The sequence below is a fragment of the Trichoplusia ni genome (genome assembly GCF_003590095.1).
Source record: "Trichoplusia ni isolate ovarian cell line Hi5 chromosome 20 unlocalized genomic scaffold, tn1 tig00001435_group19, whole genome shotgun sequence".
Taxonomy (NCBI): Eukaryota; Metazoa; Arthropoda; class Insecta; order Lepidoptera; family Noctuidae; genus Trichoplusia; species Trichoplusia ni.
In genome coordinates, this window is record NW_020799807.1 from 7,135 (window position 1) to 18,735 (window position 11,601).

At 38.4% G+C, this 11,601-nt stretch overlaps 1 protein-coding gene across 1 annotated transcript; it reads right to left on the bottom strand.

Annotated features, from left to right (window-relative positions):
• Positions 1-7,765: 7,765 nt before the first annotated feature.
• LOC113506582 lies at positions 7,766-11,329 on the bottom strand. Its single transcript, XM_026889418.1, has 2 exons — positions 11,055-11,329; positions 7,766-8,295 (listed from the first exon to the last, which is right to left on the bottom strand). The coding sequence occupies exons 1-2, from the start codon at positions 11,085-11,087 to the stop codon at positions 7,834-7,836; spliced, it is 495 nt and encodes a 164-aa protein (XP_026745219.1). The 5' UTR covers positions 11,088-11,329; the 3' UTR covers positions 7,766-7,833.
• Between the last annotated feature and the right edge of the window lie 272 nt (positions 11,330-11,601).

An 11,601-nucleotide genomic window follows, 5' to 3' on the forward strand; every position in this document is an offset into this window, starting at 1 on the left:
CTATGAACGTTGTATGCTAAGATTAGTTAAATAACTTTTTATCACCTTTTTTGGAGAATTATAACCAAAGTAGCTTTTAGAGGATCTCTATAGCCTCACTCATGTCATCATCATTACATCAGTTTTATAGCTTCCATGGAAAACAGGCCTCTCTCCCAAAGCACATGAAGTATCCCGGTCTTAGACCAACCGAATCTATTCGATATCACCTACTAAAAGCCTTTATGAATCCTCTTTGCAGCGCAAAGGTTTTCGTCAACTTATCTCATGTTCAAACGTTTTAAAGATTTCGCTGATAAGTGCGAAATGTACGTGTGTCTAAGAATACTAGGGCTTTTATTACATAATCTATGAAACATCTGGAATTCAAATTAAACAGGCAAAAAACCAGATATTGTACAATGCAACTGTATTCTGCGAATTTAAAGCTTACGAAATTATATTCGTTTTAAATTACGTGCAAGTAATAAATTGAGTGCAGTCCCAGTTACAGCAATCTTGTGCTACGTGCCGTGCGTGCGCGTGCGCAGGTGTGGCAACACTCGCGACCCCTCGATAGCCCGACATCTCTGTCCATTGTACATTGTTCGCAGCTTCCGTGTGAACTCACCAGCGACAGTTCCGCATAATAATTAAATAATTATATAACTCATCAGCTTACATAATATTGTGCCGAAATATTTGGTCACAATCCTGTATATTTTGAATGTCGTTTGTCGTAGTGAGGCAGCGTTCGAACCAAACGCACAGACTGCCTCTGTTCGTAGCTGTCTTATTGTGATGACGCATGAGTGTGTACGTGCATGAAGTCGGAGATAATACATATGTACCATCCTGCGTAAAGCTTGTTCACAGAGGGCGGACCACTATGTGCATGGTCTAGTTTGAACGTTGCTGCAGTTTAGTTTACTGCATTTTGATATGTTAGCGATGTAAGGGACATACAAAATATATATTTTTCTCAACCTGTTAAAATTACTTCTAGAACAAAAGTATTTTATTCCTTATCTTCAGAATAGTCTGCACAATCAGTAATCAGTTATATTAGTAAGAGTATTTAAATATACTTAACAATCATTGAAGCATGATAAGATCAATCAATTATAATTACAATGTTTTGTTAATGGAACAGCTTGCCCCGGTTTCAGGAACGGTACGGACGTCCTACGCATTCTTATCGAACGCGATTGTATTTAAATTAGGCTCTGTTGCAAGTACTATAGAGCAAAGACTTATTACCTAGGTTTTGAAGACTTCCGAAAAGTTATATGCCATATATTTTGCTACGGCAATACTCACTACACATTTGATCATCAGTTTAATTGACATTGCCTGTTATAAAACAATAAATCAAACTACGTTTTCAACAAATAAACTGCATCAATTCATAAGTTCCTCTATTAGTCAATCTCCTTACCTATACATAGCTTAGGAAGCACGTGTTCACTGCAAACCAAGTTATTCAAGCAATTATTATAATTAACTAACATAGGTACACTTAACCGGAGTTCATTTGTCGGCGTTGAGAAATGTTCTCTTTGTTATGTCCTTCATTGTTAATGATTAGCATGCAAACTAGTATTTTAAAACCTGTCGCGATTATTCCTATCATTGTAAAGTATTTAAGTAAGAGTCTTTATATGTTTATAACAGTTGTTATATTCTTTCATGCTAGAAACACGTCTTTTTATGAAAAGTGAGATAGTATATTGATCATCTTGCTTACATTTTTAATGCTATGATTTCAGAGTCTAGTCTTGAATTCAAATTCACAATGATTTCCTTGTCTGTAATATTTTCAATGTTAAATAAATGTAGCATAGAACCATATAATCTGTATCTAAAAAGAGATTAGTTCTATTTATTTGTTCCTCACAACTATCTGATCATTGGTCATTAATATCGGATTTGGAGAAAGTGATAAATGATAATTACTACTAGTTGTTTGTAGATGTACGGAATCATTAGCATGTGATGGATGTCTGCAGTTTGACGGATACGCGGGTTGGCAGAAATGGTTGATCGATGACCGTTATGTTAGCTAGTGCTTTCAGATTCGTATTCTCAGATATGTCTTGTTTTTCTCTGAAGCTAATAAATGGCTTTTCGTTATAATACTGGCCTGTAAATGTCCTACTGCTGGATAAAGTCTTCTTCGTAGCTTACGTAGTAACTATTTAGTAATCTAAGTCGTAGCGATAACTACAAAAGATGCATTCTTACTACATGCTGATTGAGGTGCCAACCTCCAACCTTATACTAACAAATCTACTCACTAAGTCACAACCCCACCAGATTTCTTAAAGTATAGGACAAATCTGGTTCACTGAAAAAGGACCAGACGATTCCATTTATCAAAATTGACGTTAATTTCTTGCCTTTAAATATTATAAGTATAACAAGACGTGTCCAGTCACTCGAAAATCAGATAAAGTGGCCACGAGGCTTGTCACTTACGAATGCTCAGATCTCGCATTTACATGTTTACATCAATAAGTGCACGTGTTAAGTGAAGTGAAAGATCGCGATAAGGCTCCGGCGCCACGTAACACACACATATGTGGCTACAGAATAATCCTGTCTGCATAATATTAATACCTTTTTATATATAATCTGCGTGAAAGCGCGTTTAATGCAAAACTTAAAAAAAAAACCCTGTATAACCAGATTATTTAAGAAGCTTGATGTTTCTTATATCTGGTAGAGTACGGGGTGCATTTTGATTCGGTCGTGTAGCATGTCCGAATTCTCCGCCACACATTCCTGTCCGCTTTACATAACTGTATCGGCGATGTTTCCGCGGCCAGCTTCACTGGGCGCCGGTCAGTGTGCGCGGTTTTAGTGTGTCAGCACTCACATTGCATGTTTACTAGTTTCCTAATCGCTCCATTGTGTTTCACAATAACCTCTTGTTTCCATTTTACAGTTCTGTAAATTCTTAAGTACTTTTGTATTTTATTGGCAAAACAAATAGATTTTGGAATGTCGATAGTATTGGTATTGTGTCATCCACTTGTGATGAGAGGTATGTAGGTGTGTTAAACTCGAGTAAACAATGGTAAATAAACGGTATTTGATAATAACATTTTTTTTTACTTATGCAATATTAACCGTCTTAATAATCAACATTTGATTGTCTTTGGCAAACGCATGCGTAGCGTTACAATTAGGGCTCAAACTCACTGACACTCAAAAGTATAGAGTAGCGTCAGCCACCACACAACACAGATAGACATTTAGCAGCATTAAAGTAAAGCGTCTTAAACTAAAAGGTGAATAATCACAACGATAACACGAATACTAATAGCTTTTCTCATTATAATTTTCGCAGAGGAAATTCATTTAAAAAAAAAAGATGCGTATTAGGGTTAGAGTAAGGGCAGATGACTAAAAAGTAGAGATAGTACCACAATTATCCAAAAAGATCTTTGTTATAATTTTTAATAGTTTATAGTTTTTTTTTGATATCTCTTATAAACCCTTCCCCTGTCCATCCCTGTCAGTCCACCTATCAGTCTCAGCGCGCAGTGAAGCGCAGGGCACATTCGCGGCGCACGTCGGCTTTCACTGCTCGCCGATCAGAGATCAATTACGAGAACAGACCCAGTTCCGGAATCTCACCGATTCCACGAATTTACTGTAAATATTAAAATCGTTTGAAACGTTTAGGGTTACTCAGCAAAGAGAGAAAACTTGAACTCGGCTACTCGTATCATATTTTATTTTTATTTTAATGAGTTGTTAATTTTCTTACACGATTAAAAAATAGGAAAAGTCTTTTGACGAAGCAAAATATTTAAACACAATAAAATTACATTTTAATTTACCCTTGGTCAGCTATAACACTACGGAATCCCAAATTAAAATTTAACGTGGGATGGTCTGTTTTATTTTTTATGTAAGTAGAGTAATTACTAATGAAGTTAAATGCTTTTTAACGGCTTCACCAGATCTAATGAAGCTGTGGACGCAGACAGACTGAAATTAAACTGTAGTTAAGATCTCGTACTAGAGCGGTCTGAACTCAATCAGTTTTGGGTCACTAATGAATAAAGTGTGTCATTAATGTTTTTATAATTGACCTGTATTGCAAGAATAATTATTCCCAAGACTCTCTTCTTTGACGTGGTCTTTGGTCGGCAGACATATTAGCAAGATTTGACAAATATCCAGCCATCCACTTTGCTGATACGGAGCAAAAAAGGGTCTGGATCTAAGTTTGATTATTTAAGGGACATCATGCCAGCTTTGTGCCTGCACGGATTGTTGAGTGGGTCATCACCCTGCACTGTAGGTGCACTAAGAAAATCTAGGCACTAAATTCATAATATTCTTTAATCTTCATTTTACCTTGGTAAGAATAACCGTGATGACAAATAATGTTAATTACTACGTACTCGTGAAATCAATTAAGAAGTGAATCGGATCTCGGCGCGGTTGCGTCAGGGCCGGGGGTGACCGTGACCGCGCCGATAATGTGAACGAATCGATCTTAGTTTTGGACTTTAAGGTAATTCTCTTGGCAAATACCTATTGTACTGCAGTAAAAGTAAAGTTGAGTAGTAGGAAACTCTGAAACTCTTCATTACAATTGAGATCAGACTTACCATAAATGTCTGTATTCAGAATAACAACAGAGATATGTTATGAAGAGTGACTCTCTATGATGGCTGCAAGAAATCCTGCATGCTTTCAGTATGAGGAAAAATATCTAGGTATCCAAGGAGCAACATTACAGACGCCTTTAAAATTATGAAATGTTTTTATCGTATAGAAGGAAAACACAGGTTAATTCGAGCAAAAAATCATAACCTGCCAAAGTCCAGCGACTAAAGTTACTAACAATGGTAACAGTAAGTGAGTGACTGAACAAGTCACAATAGCCACCTCTCTGGTAAGAACCTTCTTGTAAGAACTCGCGCACGACATCTTACACTTTTTTCCACCTCTTCAAGCCGCGGCTATTTTATCACAGATTATAAGTATCAATCAAGTTTAGTGAATCGTTACGTCAATCTTCAGCGCGTGTAAATACTTTAAAGATAACTGTTAGACATGTTAGTTTTATAGCTTTATTTTATGATGCTGTATGGACATAAGGAGATTGGTTCCAGTTTATCTTTTGCTTTGTATATTGGAACATTAATATCTTAATGGCAAATCAAATTTTACACGGATTGCAAATAAAAATAGTGATCATTAAACGTGTTTGTCTCACTCAAGCCCTCCTAAAACATTTTGATAGTAACTGTCGTGAGAATGATTCATTATTAAATGATCGTTCGACTCGCGATCCCGCCGCGTCTGCTCATGATTAAGGACTCGCGTCTACGACTACGCGTGAGTAAACCGTTACATCATTTAACTCCTCAAACATTATTGTTTATTTGTAAATACGTCTTTTGAAGTGTTTAAACTCTTCCAATACCTAAGCCTCGTACAGCAGAGCATGTTATTAATGTGTTTAAAGAAGGTTGTGGCCAAACATCTGCCTTTTTCAGAGCGTTGAGGATCGCTCGTATGTGTCAACACTGTCAACGTTGTTATTATTTGTTTGTTCGCTGATTCACCTGAACAGACAGCGCATTGCACGCTCTTCGCTAGGCAGGCTCGAGCAGAAAAGCCATTTTCAAAAGTAGAAAAAGAGTCCTACCAAGAGTCAAAACCCCGCTCCCGCATGACTCGCTGCCACTGATACATATGGCAATTTTGGATGCACCGGAATTGCGAAAACTTCCTCCCACCGTTTAGATTATTAGAGGTGAGATAACGGCGGGATTCATTCAGCTTTCCAGTTTGTTTATCCTTTTTGAAAAGCTTAAAAAGGCAATGATGGTACAAAGAGTCCGATACGTATGGGAAAAACGTTAGACGTTAATGTCATCTAAACTGCAAGCCGCATATCAATTAATAAATAAATTATACATTCTTGTTAAGTGAATCAAATAGTCTTAATTCGTCACTTCCAATACTTACGAATTCAATTGATCCAAGTGGATTTTCTGATATAATTTCATAGTGTTTGCATAAGAATCTATAGTTTGATAATGACTATCATAAAACTATGAATATAAAATTGGACGTGACTCACGGAGCCACAAATAACTCATCCTTATTCTAATAAATGATTGTAGAGATAAACAAAAAATAGTTACTAAATTATGAACAAAAGTAAACCCACTCTTGTGCCAATGTTTTTCCTTATTGGGTAGATCAAAATGGCAATTAAACTAACTGTGCTGTTTTAAATTGAAAAGACTTCAATATAAAAATACAATATAATTAGGTACACGATTACGAAACCGTTTGTGGTTGCATATCAGTGGCCGGAAGCTCACACATTATAGATCAGTATATTTATAGATATAGTATATACTTGCACTTTCGACGATGACCTGGAGAAAGTGGCCCGTTTGATGCGACCACCCATGGACTGCCCAAACAATTGACCGCCACACAGGTTGGAACAATGTCCTCTTGACCGACTTTCCATGGCGGGGGTCAATACAAAAATGATGACAATCTGATCATTTTTGGATCTTCTATCTAGATTGTTTGTTTGAATATAAAAAGTTTGTCTTAGATCCTTTAATCTTATTGTATCGCAATAAGATCGGCTGGCTGTAAAGCTCCTTAACTTATCTTTGTATGATGAAAAAAGGGGCTATGCAATATTCCAATCACGAAGTGCAGTAGGTAGGAGCCACGAATTTAATTTAAGGGAAGTTACAAAAAAAGAACAGTATGAAAGAATTATAATTTCCATATATCATAATGATCCATCGTTACTTGCAAAGGAGGACAAATAACAACATTATGTTCTACAGCTAAGTACCTTTTTCTAAGTTTCTGGTCACAAGCGATGACGTAATAACACAAGTGTCCTCAGGAATCCATAATTTCGACATGTTAATGAGAATCAGTTATTATTGTAGAAACGAATGAGTAATACTTTTGTTTGAACAACTGTGGTACAGACTCGGGGCTAACTCAGTACCAGTTGTAGTTGTAGCATCGTGTTGGACATAGTACGTATGTTACGTATGTAGGTATGATGTGGAGGTCAGACAGGCAATCGACAGGCAAAACAATATCTGCTTCATAACCAAATTAAGAAAAAAACAGGCGAATTTCCTTTAGTAAATAATAAGGAATTTTTGTTAGCCTTCTCTTGCCGCTCTTTTCTATTAGCAACCTATAACGGAGAATTTGTATAATATAAAAATAATATCAAAACCTGGCCCCGAAAGGTAGAGACCCTAAAACATTGTTCGAAGTGTTAAATGATGATACATGCACAATGGACAGATGTCAACTGTACAAACGTATGAGTCAGCGTGAGCTGCGCAGGCGCCGCGGTGCTTGTCGATATCGTCAGTTCATAGTTATATTATACTTTCACTTATTTTTGAGGAAAACCCTGTCTGTTATCGCAAACTAAACAATTTCCCATTTCGAATGGAAGCATCGGATCATACTTTGTCATTTGTTAGAAATTGTCTTACCTACTGGCTACTCTATGAGCAGAGTCAAAATATTATGTCAAACAGGCAATCAAAAATTACCAAAGAGGGTAATTAGACCAACCAGGGAAAGGCGACAAGACAACCGGATCTATTAAGATACATTCAGAAAAAGAGTTACATAGCAATCATTATACATTCTTACTGTTATGTCCAAGGGGTCGTGGAAGAAGAAATAACAACCGATACGTACAAACTCGTTTATTCGACTGACGCAGCAGTCATTGAATCACACGGTGTCCGTGGTCTACCCTATAATTGTTCTTAAAAGATATATGTAGGTACCCACATAACATCCCTCCACCTCTATTTAGAAGAACTTCTTATAATCTACAACAGGCCTATTTCGTTTCGAGCGCGGGTCTGGCTCGGGTTCTATAGAGGGAGTTGCCAAGGTTGCTTCCTCTTCCGTGGAGATGTCACCGTGAACAAGTCCTGAGGTCGTCTCTGGTTGTGCTGCTGACTCCTCAGCAGAAACTTCGGGCTGCAGCTGGTCGGTGCTAGTCGGATGTGTTGGCAGTATGAATGCGGGAACGATCTTTTCACATGACTTATCTTCTCTCCCTCTATATTTGAGCAACTGGTTGGCGTGTCTTTTGATAATTTGACCCGATTCAGTTAGTTGGACTAAATATACAGTTTTTCCTACACTTTTAATAATCACACCACGTGACCAATATTGTTTTTGTTGACTATAAAGTTTTACCAGAACTTGGTCACCCACACTAAACGTAACTTTACGGTTGCCACGATAACTGTCAATCTGCGAACACTGCTTAACTTTAACCACTGTGTCAAGCGCTGCGTCGGATGGCATGGTGGTGGTCGGTGTCAGGAGGTCCAACCGACATCTCAAATTGCGTCCGAACAATACCTCTGCAGGTGATCTGTTTGTGGTCGAATGTTTTGAATTCCTATAATAAAGCAAGAATTCCGATATTTTAACATTCAAATCTCTTAAACATGTACCTGATGACAAGTATGATTTTATTGCCTTTTTTATAATTTTTACATAACTTTCTGCTTGTCCATTGCTGGCTGGGTTATATGTTGGTGAAGTTAAATGAGTAATGTTATTACGATTGCAGAATTCTTTAAATTCATGTGATATAAAAGACGTTCCGTTATCTGAACAAATCGTATGAAAATAAGCCAAATCGTGACATTACTTCGCATAGTTTTTCTATCACTACTCGCGAAGAGAAACCCGTTGAAACATCAAAACATTCCACCCATTTCGAATACGCATCTACTATAATTAAAATGTTTTACCGCTGATCGGCCCTAGAAAATCTAAGTGTACGCGATGCCACGGCTGGGTAGGGAACGGCCATGGTGTGAGAGGGGTACGCGGGGGCGTGGCGCGCTGCGATCTACACGCGGCGCATGAGCCGACGTACTGTTCTATAGCTACAGACATACCCGGCCACCAAATCTATTGCGTGCTTCTTCTTTCATTTTTGTGATTCCTAAGTGACCTGTATGTAACTCTTTCAATACTTTATATCGCAAACTATTTGGAATTACTAATCTGTGGCCCCTCATAAGACAACCGTTTTCTACAGACAACTCTAACGGTGGCTGTAATAAACCTTAATTATTGGTTCATTAATTTTATTAGCCAACCATTTGACAAGTAGCCGATGACGGCTGTTATTACCTTATCTAGCTCAATCGCGTTCTTAATATCCCATCATTGACAAAATCTTTCTTCTTCGTAAACAAAATACACGTAACTGGATTTATCTACTAATGACTCATCATGCGCCGAGTGCGTGGCGGTTATTGTTAAATCGTCCGTTATCGATCGACTTAAGAAATCCGCACAATTATGTACACTGCTTACATATTCAATTTTATAATTGTATGCGGATAGGAAAATAGCATATCGCTGTAAACGATTTGCTGATATCTCGGGAATGCCCTTGTCTGGATTAAAAATTGTAACCAAGGGTTTATGGTCAGTTCTCAAAATAAAAGGTTGGGGTCGACCATACAGATATTGGTGAAATTTTCTTATACCAAAAATTATAGCGGTAGCCTCTTTTTGTATTTGGCTGTAGCGTTTTTCGGCTGCATTCAGTGAACGAGAAACATACGAGATAGGTTTTTCTATACCGCCTTCGACCTGTGATAACACGGCGCCTAAACCGGTCGGTGACGCGTCGACAGTTACAATTAACAATGCCTCTGGATTAAAATGCGCTAATGTAGTCTCAGACACTAACTCGCGTTTAATTGTTGACACTGCTTCATCATGTTTCTTAGTCCATGCCCAGGGCTCATTTCTTTTAAGTAAGTCATGCAGGGGACTTAAAATCGATGAAGCGTTTTTAATAAAATTCCGATAATAGTTTACCATTCCTAAAAATGATTTTAGTTCTGTAATATTACTAGGAACTCGACTTTGCGTAATAGCTTTAATTTTTTCTGGAGATTTATGCAATCCATTACGGTCAATGACAAACCCTAGATAGGAAACAGATTCTTGAAAGAAGGTACATTTTTCTAGGTTTAAAACTAAGCCCGCTTCTAGCAACCTACGGAAACTTCATTCAACCTGCTCATCATCTGATCTTTGTCTACTCCGCTAATCAAAATGTCATCTAAAAATAAAAGAGTACCATCTAACCCTGATAGAAGCGCCTCCATGTTCCGCTGAAAAATGGCGGGGGCACTCGCTAGTCCGAACACTAAGCGAGTAAACTTATATAAACCTTTGTATGTGTTTATACAGGTCAGCATTTGTGACTTCTCATTAAGGCATAATTGATTATAGGCATGCGAAAGGTCTAATTTACAATAATACTTGCCGCCGTGCAGTTTTGAAAACAGCTCGTCATACCTAGGTAAAGGGTACTTATCCACAAGTAACTGTTTATTAATTGTCACGGAGTAATCGGCACACAAACGTAACGAACCATCTCGCTTTAAAACAGGCACAACGGGACTCGCATACTCTGCGTATTTTACAGTACTAACACTCCTAAATCTACAAGACGGTTCAATTCTTTTTCTACCCTTTCTCGAAGCGCAAATGGTAAAGGTCTGGCTTTAAAAAAAATCGGTTTTGCGTCTGACTTTAATGCTAAGTCTACCTTTACGCCTTTAAAACAACCTAATTTATTTCCAAATAGTTGTGTGTATTTTGAAGCAATATTTTTACAAAATCATTACAGTTATTTAACGAACATATTTGCAAGTTGAAGCGCGAAAAGAAATCTCTGCCTAATAAAGGGGGGCCTCCATTCCGTACAACATAAACTCCTATTGTGAATGCTTTATTGTTATATGTAAACAGTAGGTTTATTTTACCCAGAATAGACAACTTATCACCGTTATAACTATGCAAAATAACATCACTGACTTCTAATGTTATGTTAAAAAAGTATTTATTATAAGTTTGCTCAGAAATAACGGTAACTGGTGAACCAGTGTCTATTTCAAAAGTTAGCTGGATCCCATTGACACAAACAGACTCCCGCATCGGCTCGCCGCGTACGGTGCGAATATTATAGCACATGTGCTTACCGTCATCACCAGCATCCCCACAGCACTCGACATAGTGTTGCTTATTAAAAGTTTGTTTACACATTCGCTTTAGATGTCCTTGAACGCCACACTTTTTGCACTTATAACGCACAAAACGGCAGCTCGATGCCTGATGACCTGCGTAGCCGCAGGCCGTACATTCGCCGCCGACGCTGCCGCCGCCGTTGCCGTAGCTGTCTCGAGCTCGCTCGCCGCAAGCTGTGGTTAACATCCTGCGCGATTGCGCGCTGCGTCCGCGTGCTGCGCTATGCTGCGTGTCCACTTCATCACTTGAAGTTGCGTACCCGCGTCCACTTGCCGATTTGCTTCTTGTGCTCCCATACGAGCACTGCGTAATGCCTTCAGCTATTTCCAAGGCCTTGCTCAGGGTCAGCTCGGACATCGCCTTGGTGAAGAGTTTATCTCTCTCTGGTCCAGGTGCCATGCCCAGCACAAAACGGTCGCGAAGCTGCTCGTCAAGGTTTGTTGACACGAACCCACAGTATACTGCCAAACCACGTACTCGTGCCGCCCACTCTGGCAACCC